The 20542-nt window shown below is 43.8% G+C and overlaps 1 protein-coding gene across 1 annotated transcript; it reads right to left on the bottom strand.

Annotated features, from left to right (window-relative positions):
• Positions 1–4835: 4835 nt before the first annotated feature.
• Positions 4836–18665, bottom strand: LOC141085309 (protein NKG7-like). The gene is made up of 5 exons (XM_073570592.1): positions 18577–18665; positions 13705–13896; positions 7070–7216; positions 6525–6653; positions 4836–5814 (listed from the first exon to the last, which is right to left on the bottom strand). The coding sequence occupies exons 2-5, from the start codon at positions 13868–13870 to the stop codon at positions 5756–5758; spliced, it is 501 nt and encodes a 166-aa protein (XP_073426693.1). The 5' UTR covers positions 13871–13896; positions 18577–18665; the 3' UTR covers positions 4836–5755.
• Between the last annotated feature and the right edge of the window lie 1877 nt (positions 18666–20542).

The following is a 20542-nucleotide window of genomic DNA, read 5'->3' as shown; positions in this document are numbered from 1 at the left end:
CTGACGGCGACGTGACAATATAGCTTAGGATTTCATCACTGATCTGCCTAACTCTTCCGGATCTATGACTATCCTGGTAGCGGTCGACCGCTTCTCCAAGATGGCCCATTTTGTTCCTCTTCCAGCGCTGCCCTCTGCTCCAGAGTTGGCGAAGATTTTTATCCAGCACATCTTCCGCCTCCACGGCTTTCCACAGCATATTGTTTCTGATCGAGGTGTACAGTTCACCTCTCGATTTTGGAGAGCCTTGTGTAAACTTCTGGAGGTAAAACTGGACTTTTCATCCGCGTACCATCCCCAGTCCAATGGTCAAGTTGAACGCGTTAATCAGGTGCTAGCGTCCTACTTACGGCAGTTCTCTAACGCTCATCAAGACAACTGGGTCCATCTACTCCCCTGGGCAGAATTCTCCTACAATAATCATCCCAGCGAGTCATCAGCCAAGTCTCCATTCTTCATGGTCTTTGGCACGCACCCTGGTGTCCCTCTACCTATATCCGGTTCCTCCGGTGTGCCTGCAGCCGATTCCCTGACCCAAGAGTTCTCTAGGATCTGGTCCGAGACTAAGGAGGCTCTCAGGAAGTCTGGGGAGCGCATGAAGAGGCACGCTGACAAAAGACGTTTGGATGCTCCAACCTACCTCCCAGGTCAACAAGTTTGGCTTTCGGCCAAGTACATTAGGCTAAAGCTCCCTTCTTACAAGCTGGGACCGCGCTACATTGGGCCTTTCAAGATTCTCAAACGTCTTAACAACGTGTCTTACAAACTTGAGTTGCCTGCGTCGCTTCGGGTCCCCGAACTCCTTCAACGTCTCTCTCCTTAAACCAGTTGTCTTGAATCGGTTTCACCCGGCCCCGAACCTTTCTCCTCTTCCTGTCACGTCTGATGATGTCTTTGAAGTAAAAGACATTCTGGCCTCGAAAAAGGTTAGGAGTAAAACCTTTTTTCTGATCGATTGGAAAGGTTTTGGTCCCGAGGAGAGATCTTGGGAGCCGCAGGAGAACATCAATGCTCCACGCATTCTTAAGAGGTTTTTAGCCAGACGCAGTGGAGGGGAGTGTAAGAGAGGGGGTACTGTCAGCACCGCTCCCCGTTCCGCTGCTCCCGCTCCCGCTGCCAAACTCACCACCTCCGCTTCTGGCCCGACTCGCTCCTCTGACGCGTCCTAGACGCGCGCCCCCGCTCTCCTCGCTTTCCGGCGGCCTGACGCACTCCTCCACTTCCCTCGGCCGCGCGCACTATGCCTCTGCGCACGCGCCGGAGGGTTAAGCCGCGCCCCTCTGCCATCAGCCACCCACCTGGCGTGACCTGACCCAGGTCAGGAGGCTGGTCCATCAGAGCCCACCACCAGGTATTTCAGGCCGCCCTCCCTTAGTGGAGGCACCTGACTATTGAGTTACCTCTCTTATGTCTAGGCCGCGCTCTCTGCTGCTAGTTTCTTGCAAGCTTGCGCGCTGGTTAACCCCTTGTGTCTTGTACCTCTTCTTCCTGATAATCCCTGTGTCTTCCGCCTGTGTCTCCTGTGTTCCCCCTGAGACTCCTGCCTGTGCCTCCTGGTAACCCCTGTGTCTCCTTCCCTTTTCAGTTTGCCTCTTCCTGGTTCCCGCCATCCTCTTCCGTCCTTCTCCCCTTCTCTCCCTCAGCTTCTGGACCCTGGTCTTCCTGGTTCCTCTCCGGATCTTCCTCTGCTCCTCATCATCTGCTCACCCTCCTGAGCCGACCCCTGGTCCTGGCTGCCGTGGGGCTTGAACTTCCCGAGTCTGTTCCCTAACGGTCCCTGTATAGGGGTCGGTCCACTTGGTGCGCTCGCTCGGGGAGGGCTCGGCGTCACGGCCCAGAGGGTTCACTCTCGCCACCGTCATCCGCAGCGTAACATAGGGTTAGAGTTGGGATTGGTGTGCTGAGGTTAGCTTTGAGGTTAGGGTTGGGATTAGGGTTAGGGGTGTGTTGGGGTTAGAGTTGGAGTTAGAATTGGGGGGTTTCCACTGTTTGGGCACATCAGGTACTCTCCAAACGCAACATGGCGTCTGATCTCAATTCCAGCCCATTCTGCGTTGAAAAAGTCAAACAGTGGTCCTTCCCTTCTGAGCTCTGCCATGCACCCAAACAGTGGTTTACCCCCACATATGGGATATCAGCCTACTCAAGACAAATTAAACAACTTTTAGGGTCCAATTTCTCCTATTACCCTTGGGAAAATAAAAAATTGGGGGCGAAAAGATTTTTGTGAAAAAAATAAGATTTTTTATTTTTGCGACTCCACATTATAAACTTCTGTGACGCACTTGGGGGTTCAAAGTGCTCACCACACATCTAGATATTTTCCTTAGGGGGTCTACTTTCCAAAATGGTGTCTCTTGTGGGTTGTTTTCACTGTTCAAACGCGACATGGCGTCCGATCACAATTCCAGGCAATTTGGTATTGAAAAGTCAAACGGCGCTGCCCTTCCGAGTGGTTTACCTGCATGTATACTTTTGGAGTCCAACTTCTCCTGTTACCCTTGGTAAAATAAAACAAATTGGATCTGAAGTAAATTTTTTGTGAAAAAAAGTTAAATGTTCATTTTTTTTAATCATTCCAAAAATTCCTGTGAAGCACCTGAAGGGTTAATAAACTTCTTGAATGTGGTTTTGAGCACCTTGAGGGGTGCAGTTTTTAGAATGGTGTCACTTTTTGGTATTTTCTATCATATAGAGCCCTCAAAGTGACTTCAAATGTGATGTGGTCCCTAAAAAAAATGGTGTAAATATGAGAAATCGCTGTTCAATTTTTAACCCTTATAACTTCCTAACAAAAAGCAATTTTGGTTCCAAAAATTGTGCAAATGTAAAGTAAACGTGGGAAATGTGACTTATTACTATTTTGTGTGACATATTTCTCTGTTTTAAGGACATGAAAATCCAAAGTTGGAAAATTGCGAAATTTTGAAAATTTGCGCCAATTTTCCGTTTTTGTTTTTTTTTTTCACAAATAAACGCAAGTCATATCAAAGAAATTTTATCCTTGGGGGTAAAGGGGTTAAAAGGCAATTCCTTCTCACTGATTGTAGTAGAAAGCCGTTCATTTACCAGCGGAGAACAAAAAAAAGTTTGTGTTTACAAAAAGTTTTCAAAAAGTTCAAACATTAAATAAAGTTTTCACAACTTTCTAAAAGTTTGAAACTTTTATGTTGAAAATGGAATGAAAACAGAATTCCTCAAAACAAAATTTAAGGAAATTAAAGGGCGAAATTGAAGAATAAAAAAACAAATAATGAAGATTTTTATTTTTCATAACAATGTAACTTTTTATCCATTTGTACACAGTTATAGAAGAAATCGAGGTAACCGCCCCCAGAGGGGTAATCAGAAGACAATGACCCTCTGCCCGTGCTGCTGGTCTGTTCTAGTGGAGGAAGAAAACTAAGGCAACATTTAAAAAAAAGTTATTCAAAAGTTTTAATAGATTTCAGCTTTAATGTACACATTTTGGAATAATTACTAAGAGTCCAGTCAGGACTGCCGCACTTTACCTGCATTTTACTCACAGGTAATAAGAAAAAGAAGAAACAAAAATCTCAAGATTCCTAAAATCTTAAAAAACAAACAATATACGGCTACAGAGAAACTAATAATTTGGGAACTGGTTGATGAAATCACGACACGTTGGATTTCAGTCCGTCCTGTGGTTCCTGGCAGCCATTTATCTTCTTATTGTATATAGCGAGCTGGTGGATTGTATACAGCATCGGTCAAAAGTTTGGACACCCCTGTTCATGTTCATGCAGGGATTCTCCTTGTTCTTTTTGGAATGTTCTCATTGCAGATTTAGCCAGAAGGCAGCAAAACACATAAAAACGAGGAAAAAAGGAAAGTGTGATACAAGCTAGATTATTCTGCTGGATTTTCAGCTTCACTATTCAGAACAGCTAGATTCACAAATACTATACTGAGTACTGATGTATTCACAGCTACAATACTAAGTACTGCCCTATTCACAACTACACTACTTGGTACTGCTGTAGTCACAACTACACTACTCAGTTTTGCTGGATTCCCATCTAGAATGCTCATTACTGCTAGACTCGCAGCTAGACTACTCAGTAGTGCTGGATTCACAGCTAGGCTACTCAATACTTCCAGATTCATACATAGATTACTTAATATTGCTGGATTCACTGCTACACTACTCAGTACTGCTAGACTCACAGCTACATTACTCAGTACTGTAACAGTTTCATGGAGACAAAACCCATTAAAACAATTGCAACAAATTAATTATAAAGCACACACTAAGGTGTAGTTAAATATAATGGGTTTGCTTATGGACATAACAGGACAATTGCAGAAAACATAAATATCACCTGTCCGGGTATGAGGTAAAGGTTCACCCTGGCATGGGGGTGGGGCATTGACCTCTACCTCATACCCGGACAGGTAATATTTATTCTATAGCTAATCTTAGTGACTATTATATATCTGTATACCATGTCTGGCTACATTACTTTGATTAGGGATAGTGCAATATACATTTGAACTATGCCATTATGGCTATGCTAAAGCTACCTTTATCCTTTTGGTCTTTTTTACCCTTTGTGTGCCCCATTTTTGCCCATGTGCTTTTGTGGTCATTTGACTCTTATCCCATTGTTTTTCTGTTTCCTGATAAATCACAATAAAATTGCATTTTAGATTTTCCTAATATGTGGTTTTGGACTTTTTTGATCGCCCCTTTTCGCTGATATTTTTGATTACTCAGTACTGCTAGAATCACTGTTACACTACTCAGTACTCAGTGTTACCCCTCAGATACCTCCCATTTTACCCTGATGACCACTTTACATCCCTTGGCTTCCCTCAAACAATATGATTATGTCGTCGCCTGGAATGAATTCTCACAGTCTTCAAGGAGTTCTCAGAGATGCTGAGCTCTTATCAGCAGCTTTGCCTTCACTCTGTATCCAACTCTTCCCAAACGATTTCCATGGGGTAGAGGTCAGGTGACTGTGGAAGCCAAGGCATCTGACGCAGCCTCCATCCCTCTCATTTTGGGTCACATCACCCTTACATAGCCAGATTGATCTCCTCTGGACAGTTGATGTTGAGATGTTTCTGATACTTGATGTCTTTATATCATTTATCTGAGGTGCTGTCAATTTTTGCTTTCTGAGGCTGGCAACTCTGATGAAATTATCCTCTGCAGCAGAGGTCATTTTGGGCTTCCTTTCCTCATGACAACCAGTTTCATCACATTGATTGATGGCTTTCATGACTGCACTTCAGGTTACCTTCAAGATTCTAGCAATTTTCTGGACTGACTGACCTTGATGTCTAAAAGTAATAATGGACTGTTGTTTCTGATTCCATGAGACACACCTGTTTATTGGAAGCCATTCCGTCTGATGACTTAATGAAGTGGCTGGAGAGAATGCTCAGGGGGTGTAAAGCTGTCATCAGAGTGACAGGGGGATATATATGAGAAATCTAAGGTGTAACACAAATTCCGGTTTATTTCTCACGCTTCATTACTCCCTGTTTCCATATCTATGTGTTCCTTCCTTTGTGGTTTCACTGCCTTCAGTCTGAATTTGTAATGTGCACATTCCAATAAACAAGGAAAACATTGAATGGACAGGGGTGTCCAATCTTTTGCAGCTGTTACTTATCTATGGGCTTATGGGTGAAGGTCTGGACATCAGATGTAGAGATCAGTCTGATGCAGGAGAAAGATGAATCTAATGAAGAGGAGGACAGGAGCTGTGGACGATACCAGTGTTTACACCGACTCATATCCAGGCATTGGTGACGATCGATGAGCCAGGAGGTGGCAAATTCCTGAAGAAACAACAGCACAAGATATAATGTGGATTGGTATTAGACATGTGACCATCTATGTATTGGGTACCTGGTACTCCGTGACCCCATGTTCCCAGCCAATAAGTCACTAGATATGATTTAGCTTTATTTTCCACTCACATTCAGAGCTGCAATCACAATTCTGCTAGCTGCCACTATACCTGATAGTTTGCTTTGCCATCCCATAATATCTTACAGCCGCTTTCATGCATTTAGCATTTACACAATGTGCAACGGGCCTGCAGGGAGCTACAACGATACACCATGTGTGACACCTAGAGTGGTAAGGGCACTGCTGGATTCACAGCTACACTGCTCAGTACTGCTCTATTCACATCTACATTGCTAGATTCAAAGCTACACTACGTATTTTAGCTGGATTCACAGCTACACTAAGTACAGCTGGATTTACATCTACACTACTCAGTACTGCTGGATTCACAGATACACTACTCAGTGCTGCTGTATTAAGTCTGCAGCTCTTGATATAACTTTAGTATACAGTCTAGAAAGGATTCAGAAAATTATAGGCTATGCGATAAGTGTCTCCCCCTTCCCCCCTCACTCCAGGAAGAATTGGGGTCCCTGACACCCGTTCCTTATTGATATTCCACTACCTAAATACTTGTTATATGTTCTTAGAGGGATTTGTTTGTGTTTTTCTGATGGGGAAGGGACAGCAGACCAACCTGACATGATGAGGAGCACATTGGCAGTCCAGCACAGGTAGAAGGACCACTGGTAATTACATGAACTGTTGAGGACTGAATAAGACGTCTCAGCCGTGTAAACAGACATCCCAACAAGAAGAAACATGGCTGCAAAATATAAGGACACAGAATAAACCACAAGGACCCCGAGAGCTGTACTCCTTATTCAGTTGGCTGAATGCAAAGAGCTATTTTTTTTTCATATGGACAGAACAGCGCCACCTGTTAAATTGTGGGTGTGTCTGGTATTACAGCTGATTTTTTTTTTCACTTGGGACTGTGCTGCCATACCAGAAACAGTCACAACCTGTGGGGAAATCTTGAAAAAGCTCCTAATATGCAAGTTTTATAACATTACCTCCCCATCCCTAGTAGTATAAGGTCTTTTTTCCCCTTCTACGTAAGTTTGGGTCTTCTACTACCAGGTGGTGCTGTGATATAATAATGCAGAGCCATCTGTTGTTTAAAAAAATTTAAACCTGATGAAGATGGTAGTCACTTGTGCACAGGACTCTTGTGCTCACCTGATAAGCTTTGCAGGACAGCAGACCCGAGGCAGGCTGTGATTCTTCCTATATGGAGCTTGAGAAATGTGAAGCAGGAAAATATCATCCCAAAGATGAGAAGCGCGATGGAGAAGATAACAAACCCTCTGGTGGCATTTATGTATCCTGGAGGAACAACACACAGAGCCATCATGTAGTGATCACTATATATCAGATCACAATATAATCAGTGAGCAGAACGCACCACTAGGAGGAGCTCACTGCATGTAAGATCCCTGCTGGTGTGGGGAATGTGACCTGATGGATAGACTTGTCAGCAAGAAGAAGGGATGGTTTGTGCACTGAAGGCGTATGTTTGTAGTTACACTAGGAAAACAGCTGGGAAAAGAGTAGATTGAGTGCAGTATCTTGGGTTGACCACAAGATGGCAGGGGAGAGTGTGAGTTCAGGACTTGACAGCAGCTTATGGCTGGAGAAACCTTTGGTCATGGGGGGCGGAGTTATAGGGAATCGGGGAAAGTTATAAATAGGACAGCAGGGTTCCAGAAAGTTCCAGTCCTGGGAGGAGCTCAAGAGGAGAGGACTCTGACAGACTGTGTGCTGTGTGAAGAGCTTAACTAAGGGGACTGAGGAGAAAAGACGTCAGGGGGGGTGGCCTCGACACGAAGAACCGCAGAACAGAACAGACAAGGCCCTGGGGGTACCAAATTGACGAAGACCTTTGACAGGTGAAGTGCTGGCGGTGGAAAGGCCTAGGGCAGCCCCAGTAGTTGAGCCGTAAATAAATGTCACTACGACTGAAGAGAAGTGCAGGTAAGGGGTCTGAATACGGAGAGCTGTGGAAGTGCTGTGGTGTATTGCTGAGGTTGTCAGGGAGACACCCAATAAACTCGGACCTGTTGTACCTAAAATCTGCCTCCGTCTCGTGTCTTCTGTTCGCGGTGAGCAGGGGACCACCCCCCAGTCCGGCCCACCCTACCTATATTTGGCGTAATCAGCAGGATAGCCGCCACCAATTCAACTTCAGTGGCAAGCCTGCGACAGAGGAAGACAAAAAGACTTGAGCTGCCTTATTTGTGGATTACAAATTTTGGGACTTGGTTTCTGTCACCAGAGTAATCGGAGCGGTATAAGAACTGGAAAAATGGCTGTGGCGATTTGGCGTCAGAAGAAAGAGACACAGGCGTTTACAATTGAACTGGATGATCCGGGGCAATATCAAACCCGCCCCTGGGGGGAGCGGTGTTCAATTGAAGGAAACCGCCCCCTCATGTTGGACCCTGGAAGATGGGTGGAGAAGCCGACCACCGCCCTACCCAAGAACGGGAGTGGCCAGGGTGGAGAGACCTGCTGCGGATGTTCATCGCCATTCAGCTACTGGACACCGGACGGGATGAGACGCTGCAGCTGTCAGGGTTTCGGACGCCTGGAATGGCGGTGGCGCCAGGAAATGGAGAATCGTCGGGAGACCGGCTCAGGGAGCCTCCCCGCAGAACTGTCGGGCCTGGAGGCCGGCCCTGCCGGATAGCGAGGTGAAAACCAACGGCTGGGCAAAGAGCGGTTGGAATGCCTGCTGGGAGCCGCGGCGGCTGGGAAGCTGAGCGTGTCCCCGGCCCCGCCAGCGGCACTCCAGACAAACCCCGTCCCCACGTTTCATGTACCAGACAGACCTCGGGACCCCGACACCAGCCCTCAGCCTCCCCGCCCGACTCCTCACACTGCGGTGCCTCCCGCTCTGGACGACGGCGTTGCCCCTGCTAAGCTGACTGCCGCTACATCGGCCCCACTCCCGGTCACTGCTGTAATCGGGCCGTCAGCCGCCGCGGTTGACTCACCGGGGTCTGTGGTCACTGCTCCATCTGCAGCCCTGCCTGCAGTTGATTTGCCGGAGCACGTGGCCACCTTGGTTCCAGCTGCGGCCTCCCCCCGCGGCCCCGCCGATTTCACTGTCAAAGCTGGCTGCAGCCTACTCACCACTGGAGCCTGCGGCCACTTCTACCCCGCCCTCAACCGCAGTCCTCCCACCGGACTCTGTGGCCTATACCGGACCCTCCACTTGGGTTGCGGAGGTCATCAAGAAAAAGAAGGCCAGAGAGCGGGAGATCTGGGGGCTGCTTCATGAGAAAGGGGAGGCTGGCATGGCGGTTCCACGTTCCATCGGGCGGCTGGTGCATATGAACAGGGAGAAAGGTTATGGATTCATACGGGACCTCGCCACTGGTCAGAAGGTGTATCTGAATGTGACTTCCATCCGTCATGGCCGGGCTCTGCAGGAAGGAGACTGGGTCTCTTATTACAAGGAGTACTGCCCCCGAGGCTACTACGCCATTGCAGTGATCGCTTGTCCTGAAGACTACATGCCCCCGCAAAAGGTCTCCCAGAGACACCCCGAAAATCCCAGGACTTCACAGCTGTGGAGTCCCTTGCTGAGTTGGCGGAACACCGGCTGTCAGGAGATGGCCCGGACTACCGGGAATTCGATGCACCATTGTGCAGTTCACAGGACAGTTCTACATCCATGTTAATAGAAATTTATTTTTTTTTTAAAGATGTTATCTCCTGACACAGCGGGGACGCATACGGGGAAGTACTTATGTCAAAGGAAGGGGGATTATGCCTGTTTTGTTTTTACGTTGGTTTAAAGAAAAAAAAAAGAAAAAAGGGGTTATTTATGTTATTAGAAAGTTGGTTTAATGTATAATATACAACAGGTCCCGGGTATGGGGGTCTGTGTGACAGAGGGTCTGTGTGACCGAGACGCCGACCATGACTTGTTTTAAAGTGAAGGATAAAGAGACGGAAGATATGGAATCAGACAGTGGTCCCAAGCCAGGTCCCTGAAACCACGGAGACCCCAGGAGAATAGGCGGGCGCTGACAATGACCTGGTAGGCGTAAGGCCTCGGTCATGGCATTCCGGACAGTTGAGAGTGACAGAAGGGGAGAGTAGGGGGAGGTACACGCTGTAGAGAAATCCTGGTGTACCTAGCCCAACTGGAAAGAAGTTGTCATGTGGCGTGCGCGCCGGCAAGTAGCAGTAGGCTGCTCGGAGCATGGTGCTCCCGGTTTAGTTCAGCCCCCGCGTATGGCGGGTTTGGCCCAACAACCGGTCCGACAACAGACAGTAGGAAAGCTTCAGAACGACGAAGGTAGGGAATACGATTGTCGAGGACAACAATAGATGAAGGGGGAGTGTGGGGAAGGTGATCTGACGGACGAACTTGTCAGCAAGAAGAAGGGATGGTTTGTGCACTGAAGGCGTATGTTTGTAGTTACACTAGGAAAACAGCTGGGAAAAGTGTAGATTGAGTGCAGTATCTTGGGTTGGTTGACCACAAGATGGCAGGGGAGAGTGTGAGTTCAGGACTTGACAGCAGCTTTTGGCTTTAGAAACCATTGGTCATGGGGGGCGGAGTTATAGGGAATCGGGAAAAGTTATAAATAGGACAGGAGGGTTCCAGTCCTGGGAGGAGCTTAAGAGGAGAGGACTCTGTGACGGAGTGTGTGCTGTGTGGAGAGCTTAACTAAGGGGACTGATGAGAAAAGACGTCAGGGGGGTGGCCCCGACACGAAGGACCGCAGAACAGACGAGGCCCGGGGGTACCAAATTGACGACGACCTTTGAGCGGTGAAGTGCTGGCGGTGGAGAGGCCTAGGGCAGCCCCAGTAGTTGAGCCGTAAATAAACGTCACTACGACTGAAGAGAAGTGCAGGTACCCGGGTCTGAATACGGAGAGCTGTGGAAGTGCTGCGGTGGATTGCTGAGGTTGTCAGGGAGACAGCCAATAAACTCGGACCTATTGTACCTAAAATTTGCCTCCATCTCGTGTCTTTATTGTCTGTTCGCGGTGAGCAGGGGACCACCCCCCAGTCCGGCCCACCCTACCTACACTGGCATCACTGCATTGCTTCCCATCTCCCAACTTACTAATCACTTCGGGCCATGCTGTGAGTTCTGTCCTCTGCCTGATACATGCTGTGGACTTCATGTCCTTGCTTGCTGCATACTTCCTGGCTGTATGCTTGGGGCGGAGGCACTTCCTGAGCCTTATAGAGACAGAGTGCACATCCCTAATTAGGTCCCAGCCTATTGCCAAGAGGTATAGGGTACTTAAGGCATCTCTACCCATAGGGAGATGCCTGAGCAACAAACTCTGTCAGTCTTTACTTTGCTGCTGAGTTGCCAAGTCAGTCCTGTTTTCCGCTTCTCTGGGGGGCTGCAGACCCGTTTCTGTGCTCTGTGTGTCTTGTTCTGCCACCCTAGGGGCTGCATGCCCAGGCCTGAATCCTTTGTCCTTGTTCCCGTTTCCGTCCTTGTCTGTACTAAGTCCATTTCTTGTTCCTGTTCATGTGCTTGTCTGTTTCCTTCCCTTCTCAGCTGTGTGTAGCCTTGTGTCTACTCCTTCTGCTCTGCTCTTCGCTCCACACCCTGCGGCTCTGCTCCTAGCTGCATCCTACGGTTCCGATCCCTCCAGTCTGAACTGGTTCCTACCTGTCTCTTATCCTACCTGTCCCTGCCTGCCAGAGTCCCAGCCATGCCCGCCCCTGGCAGAGTGCCAGCCATGCCTGCCTGCCTGTCAGAGTGCCAGCTTTGCCCGCCTGCCTGTTAGAGTGCCAGCTGTGCCCACCTGACTGCCAGAGTGCCAGCATTGCCCGCCTGCCTGTTAGAGTGCCAGCCACGCCCGCCTGACTGCCAGAGTGCCAGCCATGCCCGCCTGCAGGAGTGCCAGCTCTTCCCACCTGTCTGCCAGAGTGCCAGCTGTGCCCAGAACTGCCAGAGTGCCAGCAGTGCCCACCAGATTACCAGTTGTGCCCGTCTGTACTTGCCTGCACCTGTCATTAGTGTTCCTTCCCCCAGTGGAATCAGCTGCTACAGCCAGAAACCGCCCTGGAGTGGTACCTGGCAGCTACCTGCTGCACAAGCCTGACCTCACCACTAGAGGCTCCAGTGAACACCAAGGTAGCTGTTTAGTCACGCCCCTCCAGGGTAGTCTGGTTTGTGGCACAGTGGGGCCACAATCCCACGTTCGCGCCATTCTATCTGGATGCAAGTGTTACTCTGCATATGAATCTCTTTGCAGTGAGCTCCCCCTAGTGGTGACTTAAATCAGACATTATTTTATATTTTAGCTAAAAGGCTATTTGGAGGAAAACAGATTATGGAGCTCTGTAACAGAAAACTGGTGCTTAAACCATTACAGAGAATTTTGGACCTAAACAGTAAATAAAATTAATTTATAGATAAATCAACAGTACAAGTGAATAAAAGAAACCTTGAAATACATTTTATAAGAGAAATCTGCTTCTTTCTCCACTTTTGAGCCACTTTCTCTTCTTCACCTGCCTCCTCAACTCATCATTCACACATTCTGTGAAAATCTGCATTGGTTAAGATAAATGGACTTCCAGCTCACCAAGACTTCAGACTGCTGCTGCTTATTGAAGTCTATGGAGAGGGGAAGCAGAATAGAGGAAAAGAAAAGACTGGAATAAACAGAGATGGTACTTCTGCTTTCTAGTAAGTGGTTTATCTAATGCCAGTGCTGGATTCACAGGTACACTACTCACAACTGCTATATAACATCATCAATGTCTCGTCTCTGCTTTCAATAGTATTTTATCTCACTACAATGATGGATTCACAGATACACTGTCCAATACCACTATAAAAACTCATCCCTGCTTCATCTTTCTAGTGTTTTTTTTTCTCATCACAATGACAGGTTCACAGCTACATTGTCCAGTATTGCTTTTTAAAGTCATCCATGCCACTGTTTTCTATTAAATGTTTTATCTCACCACTATGATGGATTCACAGATATATTGCCCAGTAATTTTGTTTAAAGTCAGCCAAGCTACTGATTTCTATTAAGTTATATGTGTCACCACAATGATGGATTCACAGCTACAATGTCCAGTACTGCTGTATAAAGTCAGCCATGCTGCTGCTTTCTAGTAATTGTTTTATCTCACCACAGTATTGGATTAACAGCTACACTGGCCACTACTGTTGTATAAAGTCGCCCTTTCTACCGCTTTCTAGTAAGTGTTTTATCTCACTAAAGAGCTTGATTCACAGCTACACTGTCCAGTGCTGTTGAATAAAGTCCACTATGTTGAATCTTTCTAATGTATTTTAGCTCACGACACTACTAGATTCACAGCTACACTGTACAGTACTGCTGTATAAAGTCGCTATACTGCTGCTTTATAACAACTCTTTATTGCACCACAGTGCTGGATGCATGATTAAACTGTACAATGCTGCTTTATAAAGTGTCATCCATGCTGAAAATTTCTGCTAAGTGATTATCTCACCACAGTGCTGGATTCACAGATATACTGTTCAGTACTGCAGTTTAAAGTTGTCCATCCTGCTGCTTTCTAGCAAGTGTTTCATCTCACCACAGTACTAGATTCACACCTACAGTGTTCAATACTTATGTATAAAATGATCCATACCGTAACTTTTTAGTAGTGTTTTATCACACCCGGAGTTGGATTTGCAGCTACAGTACTAAGCACTGGTCTCTATTATAATGGCTAGAAATAGCCATACTCCACATGTGCTCACACAGGGAAAATATTCTGAAGTCACGTGAAAAGTGTATTCTCAATTTCCCCCGGTGCAGAATGTTATAATGAAATACTCACCGCTCCCGTTGACTTTGGTACATATATTTTTAGTACAAGTTTGCCACAATCCCTTATGGAACAAGTCAGACCCGAAGCCAACCAACCAGAAGTCAGTGAGGATCCCGGTGAGCAGGAGAATGAAGCTGAGACTAGCGCAGCAGAGGCCAAAAATATTCATCAACATGACTCACTGTGAGTGAAACACCAAACCTGCAATATAACGGTAATATAGTATCCAACATGAGATATTCTTGTCCATAGGGGGTAATATTATAATAGTTATATTCTTGTACATAGGAGCAGTATTATGGTAGTTATATTCTTGTACATAGGGGCAGTATTATAGTAGTTATATTCTTGTACATAGGAGCAGTATTATAGTAGTTATATTCTTGTACATAGGGGGCAGTATTATAGTAGTTATATTCTTGTACATAGGGGCAGTATTATACTAGTTAAATTCCTGTACATAGGGGCAGTATTATAGTAGTTATATTCTTTTACATTGGAGTATTATAGTAGTTATATTCTTGTACATAGGGGCAGTATTATAGTAGTTGTATTCTTGTACATAGGAGCAGTATTATAGTAGTTATATTCTTGTACATAGTGGGCAGTATTATAGTAGTTATATTCTTGTACAAAGGATCAGTATTATAGTAGTTATATTCTTGTACATAGGGCAGTATTATAGTAGTTATTTTCTTGTACATAGGAGCAGTATTATAGTAGTTATATTATTTTACATTGGAGTATTATAGTAGTTATATTCTTGTACATAGGGGCAGTATTATAGTAGTTATATTCTTGTACATAGGAGCAGTATTATAGTAGTTATATTCTTGTACATAGTGGGCAGTATTATAGTAGTTATATTCTTGTACATATGGGGCAGTAATATAGTAGTTATATTCTTGTACATAGGGGGCAGTATTATAGTAGTTATATTCTTGAACATAGAGGGCAGTATTATAGTAGTTGCATTCTTGTACATAGGGGGCAGTATTATAGTAGTTATATTCTTGTATATAGAGGCAGTATTATAGTAGTTATATTCTTGTACACAGTGGGCAGTACTATAGTAGTTATATTCTTGTACATAGGAGCAGTATTATAGTAGTTATATTCTTGAACATAGAGGGCAGTATTATAGTAGTTGTATTCTTGTACATAGGAGCAGTATTATAGTAGTTATATTCTTGTACATAGTGGGCAGTATTATAGTAGTTATATTCTTGTACAAAGGATCAGTATTATAGTAGTTATATTCTTGTACATAAGAGCAGTATTATAGTAGTTATATTCTTGTACATAGGGCAGTATTATAGTAGTTATTTTCTTGTACATGGGGCAGTATTATAGTAGTTATATTCTTGTACAAAGGATCAGTATTATAGCAGTTATATTCTTGTACATAGGGGCAGTATTATAGTAGTTATATTTTTGTACATAGGAGCAGTATTATAGCAGTTATATTCTTGTACATAGGAGCAGTATTATAGTAGTTATATTCTTGTACATAGGGGGCAGTATTATAGTAGTTATATTCTTATACATAGGGGCAGTATTATACTAGTTATATTCTTGTACATAGGGGCAGTATTATACTAGTTATATTCCTGTACATAGGGGCAGTATTATAGTAGTTATATTCTTGTACATAGGAGCAGTATTATAGTAGTTATATTATTTTACATTGGAGTATTATAGTAGTTATATTCTTGTACATAGGGGCAGTATTATAGTAGTTATATTCTTGTACATAGGAGCAGTATTATAGTAGTTGTATTCTTGTACATAGGGGGCAGTATTATAGTAGTTATATTCTTGTATATAGGGGCAGTATTATAGTAGTTATATTCTTGTACACAGTGGGCAGTACTATAGTAGTTATATTCTTGTACACAGTGGGCAGTACTATAGTAGTTATATTCTTGTACATAGGAGCAGTATTATAGTAGTTATATTCTTGAACATAGAGGGCAGTATTATAGTAGTTGTATTCTTGTACATAGGGGGCAGTATTATAGTAGTTATATTCTTGTATATAGGAGCAGTATTATAGTAGTTATATTCTTGTACATAGGAGCAGTATTATAGTAGTTGTATTCTTGTACATAGGGGCAGTATTATAGTAGTTATATTCTTGTATATAGGGGCAGTATTATAGTAGTTATATTCTTGTACACAGTGGGCAGTACTATAGTAGTTATATTCTTGTACATAGGAGCAGTATTATAGTAGTTGTATTCTTGTACATAGGGGGCAGTATTATAGTAGTTATATTCTTGTACAAAGGATCAGTATTATAGCAGTTATATTCTTGTACATAGGGGCAGTATTATAGTAGTTATATTTTTGTACATAGGAGCAGTATTATAGCAGTTATATTCTTGTACATAGGAGCAGTATTATAGTAGTTATATTCTTGTACATAGGGGGCAGTATTATAGTAGTTATATTCTTATACATAGGGGCAGTATTATACTAGTTATATTCTTGTACATAGGGGCAGTATTATACTAGTTATATTCCTGTACATAGGGGCAGTATTATAGTAGTTATATTCTTGTACATAGGAGCAGTATTATAGTAGTTATATTATTTTACATTGGAGTATTATAGTAGTTATATTCTTGTACATAGGGGCAGTATTATAGTAGTTATATTCTTGTACATAGGAGCAGTATTATAGTAGTTGTATTCTTGTACATAGGGGGCAGTATTATAGTAGTTATATTCTTGTATATAGGGGCAGTATTATAGTAGTTATATTCTTGTACACAGTGGGCAGTACTATAGTAGTTATATTCTTGTACACAGTGGGCAGTACTATAGTAGTTATATTCTTGTACATAGGAGCAGTATTATAGTAGTTATATTCTTGTACATAGGAGCAGTATTATAGTAGTTGTATTCTTGTACATAGGGGCAGTATTATAGTAGTTATATTCTTGTATATAGGGGCAGTATTATAGTAGTTATATTCTTGTACACAGTGGGCAGTACTATTGTAGTTATATTCTTGAACATAGAGGGCAGTATTATAGTAGTTATATTCTTGTACATAGGAGCAGTATTATAGTAGTTGTATTCTTGTACATAGGGGCAGTATTATAGTAGCTATATTCTTGTATATAGGGGCAGTACTATAGTAGTTATATTCTTGTACATAGGAGCAGTATTATAGTAGTTATATTCTTGAACATAGAGGGCAGTATTATAGTAGTTATATTCTTGTACATAGGAGCAGTATTATAGTAGTTGTATTCTTGTACATAGGGGACAGTATTATAGTAGTTATATTCTTGTACATAGGAGCAGTATTATAGTAGTTGTATTCTTGTACATATGGGGCAGTATTATAGCAGTTATAGTCTTTACATAGGAGCAGTATTATAATGGTTATATTCTTGTACATAGGAGCAGTATTACAGTAGTTATATTCTTGTACATAGGGGCAATATTATAGTAGTTAAATTATTGTATATAGGAGCAGTATTATGGTAGTTATATTCTTGTACATAGGGGCAGTATTATAGTAGTCATATTCTCGTATATAGGGGCAGTATTATAGTAGTTATATTCTTGTACATAGGGGCAGTATTATAGTAGTTATATTCTTGTACATAAGAGCAGTATTATAGTAGTTATATTCTTGTACATAGGAGCAGTATTATAGTAGTTGTATTCTTGTACATAGGGGGCAGTATTATAGTAGTTATATTCTTGTACATAGGGGCAGTATTATAGTAGTTATATTCTTGTACATAAGAGCAGTATTATAGTAGTTGTATTCTTGTACATATGAGGCAGTATTATAGTAGTTATAGTCTTGTATATAGGAGCAGTATTATGGTAGTTATATTCTTGTACATAGGGGCAGTATTATAGTAGTCATATTCTTGTATATAGGGGCAGTATTCTGGTAGTTATATTCTTGTACATAAGAGCAGTATTATAGTAGTTATATTCTTGTACATAGGGGCAGTATTATATTAATTATATGGAGTAAAAATATTACATTGTTACTCTGTCATTTTCCCTTACTCTTAATGGTGATATCCGCAGTGGTCGCAGCAGTTCTTTACGGTACATGCTGCAGCATCTGAGCTCTTTGCACTTGACCATACATGAATCTGAAGCTTGTTGGAGACTTATGTGTCACAGAGAAGCCACAGATCACACAGGATGTGCCACTTTCTGTGACTTTTATTCTGAGTATGTCTCTAAAGCTTCAGTTATTATCTGTTTATAGAAATAACAATTGTATCAAAGTGACGGTGTGAGGTACGGATGTAGCAGAGCTGAATTTGTCATATCCATCCTGGCATTATGCCCGTGCACATACACGTCTTATAATAAATCCCAATAATTGTCTGTGCACCGCCTTACCTAGTGAAGAATAAGCTGTCTGAGAATATTCTCCGGATATTACAGCAAGCAGAGATCCTGAAAATGGTGCGCGGCTCTTATACAAATTTGCAGAACGTTTCATATCCAATAATTAGAAAAATAAATTAATAATTTCCTGTTTATAGGAACGATAGAAAATGAGGGGACGATTCTTAGATTTCCCATTCTTGGACCTTATGAAAGTTGCGATCCCCCCTCATCCCACACTCCGGTCCATCCATTAATAATGGGGACATGTCAATTTGGCGCCAGTCCTAGGAGTTGGGGTACACGTTCCTCTATGTGCCCCCCAGTTATACACCATTCAGCTTTTCTCTACCATTTATTATAGTGATGTAGCAGAGCTGAGCTTATTGCGGTAGCGCAGTAGTGTTATTGCAGTCCTATGTAAAACCTTGGATTTAAAGAGATGCTGCCATTAATAAACTCAGCTCTGCTACATCCCCATGTGCTCAGTATATAGATCATAGTCACCTCTTTCTGGAGAGTGTGGTGGCTGTTCTTCTGCTTCCTGAGCGGTGTGGCTGGTAAATGCGACTCTGCAGAGGAGCGGCTGAGAACGCTGTCACCTTAATGGTGTGAGATATGAGGGTGGTCTTTCTGATTATGTTCCAGGAAGCCCTACAAAGTGCAGCCACAGAAGCAGCATAATTTTAATAAGCAGCAAATTGCAAAAGTGCTTGTCTTTACAATATCCATATATGAAGATGGGAATAACCCTCAACCCATATCAGGGATGGCCAACAGGCCCCCATAACATGGAAGGCCAAAGGGCCCCCATAGCAGGGATTGCCAAAGGACCCCCATAACAGGGATGGCCCAAGGACCCCATAACAAAGATGACCAAACTGCCCCCATAATAAAGAAGGGCAAAGGGCCTTCATAACAGAGATGGCAGAGCCCCCATAATAAAGATGGCCAAAGGGCCCCCATAACAGAGATATCCAAAGAGCCCCCATAACAAAGATGGCCAAAGGGCCCCCATAACAGAGATATCCAATGAGCCCCCATAACAAAGATGGCCAAAGGGTCCCCATAACATAGATGGACAAAGGACACCCCTAACAGAGATGGCCAAAGGGTCCCCATAACATAGATGAACAAAGGACCCCCCTAACAGAGATGGCAGAGCCCCTATAATAACGATGGCCAAAGGGACCCCATAACAGGGATGGCCAAAGAGCTCCCATAACAGAAATGGTCAAAGGGTCCCCATAACATAGATAGACAAAGGACCCCCATAACAGAGATGGCAGAGCCCCCAAAACAGAGATGGCCAAAGAGCCCCTATAACAGAGATGGCCAAAGGATCCCATAACAGAGATGGCCAAAGAGCACCCATAATAGAGATGGCCAAAGAGCCTCCGTAATAGAGATGGCCAAAGGGTCCCCATAACAGAGATGGCCAAAGTGCCCCCATAACAGAGACGGCAGATCCCCCATAATAGAGATGGCTAAAGAGCCCCCCTTACAGAAATGGCCCATGACAGTGATGGCAGAGCCCCCATAACAGAGATGGCAGAGCCCCCATAGCAAAGATGGCCAAAGGCCCCCATAACAGAGATGGCCAAAGAGCCCCCATAACAGAGATGGCCAAAGAGCCCGCATAATAGTGATGGCTAAAGAGCCCCTCATAAGAGAGTTGTCAGAGCCCCAATAACAGAGATGGCCAAAGAGCCCCCATAATAGAGATGGCAGAGCCCCCAGTATCAGTGCCAGACAGTAATTTGCTCTGTATAATGTGTGATAATAATTTGCCTCACACCAGAATATTGAGTAAATCTACAGAAGTTACAGAGAAACGGCCACATTGTTGCAATATTTCCTTCCATGTCTGTTATTCAATACTGTCATGTTCTGGGGCAGAGAAAGCTGCTGATACTGGAAACCCACAGGACCAGCGGGGCGCGAGGTAAGAGGACCTCCCTACATTGTCACTGCCATGTCCCTATAGACCCCCATAACAGAGGCAAGCTGAGATATTGGGGAGCTGTTCTCTACAATTCTGCAAAACCAAGAAATAACTGCAGCCCCCCTATCTCAGCTTCCTGGGCCTCTGTGCTGTGATAGGGAAGATAGAAAAGCTGAAGTCACGGGGGTCTCAGGGGTTTGTTGTCACCAACAGTTGATCTTATGAAGGCAAAGATCATATTTTATATTGTTGAAGTGTTTTTTTTAATATGGTTCATTACAATGGTTCCTGTCACTGAAAATAAGGATAAACCCCCAAACTGTGTCCTGTCCCTGCAGCGCTGGTCCCTGGCATCAGTGCCAAAGACACTGCCCATATTACAGAGGGAAACTAGAAACTGAACATCATCTGGTGTATAAATCAGCTTTCTTACGGTAAATTTATTTTTAGAAAATAACAATGATAACGTTGGTCTAATTTTTCATATTGTGTTTATAGAGAAAAGAACGAAATTTTACAAACTTACTA

The sequence above is a fragment of the Dendrobates tinctorius genome, unplaced genomic scaffold (genome assembly GCF_039654945.1).
Source record: "Dendrobates tinctorius isolate UK_male_01 unplaced genomic scaffold, ASM3965494v1 ptg000028l, whole genome shotgun sequence".
Lineage (NCBI taxonomy): Eukaryota > Metazoa > Chordata > Amphibia > Anura > Dendrobatidae > Dendrobates > Dendrobates tinctorius.
The sequence above is the reverse complement of the archived record's forward strand: the minus strand, read 5'-3'. Positions and strand labels throughout refer to the sequence as shown.

Excerpts from the sequence above, each read along its gene's own strand:
- LOC141085309 (XM_073570592.1), bottom strand. The coding sequence starts at position 13,870 with ATGTTGATGAATATTTTTGGCCTCTGCTGCGCTAGTCTCAGCTTCATT. Across the intron at positions 6,654-7,069 it reads TGTCCTGCAAAGCTTATCAG|CCATGTTTCTTCTTGTTGGG; the intron begins GTGAGCACAAGA and ends TATATTTTGCAG. Across the intron at positions 5,815-6,524 it reads TGTGCTCCTCATCATGTCAG|GAATTTGCCACCTCCTGGCT; the intron begins GTTGGTCTGCTG and ends TTGTTTCTTCAG.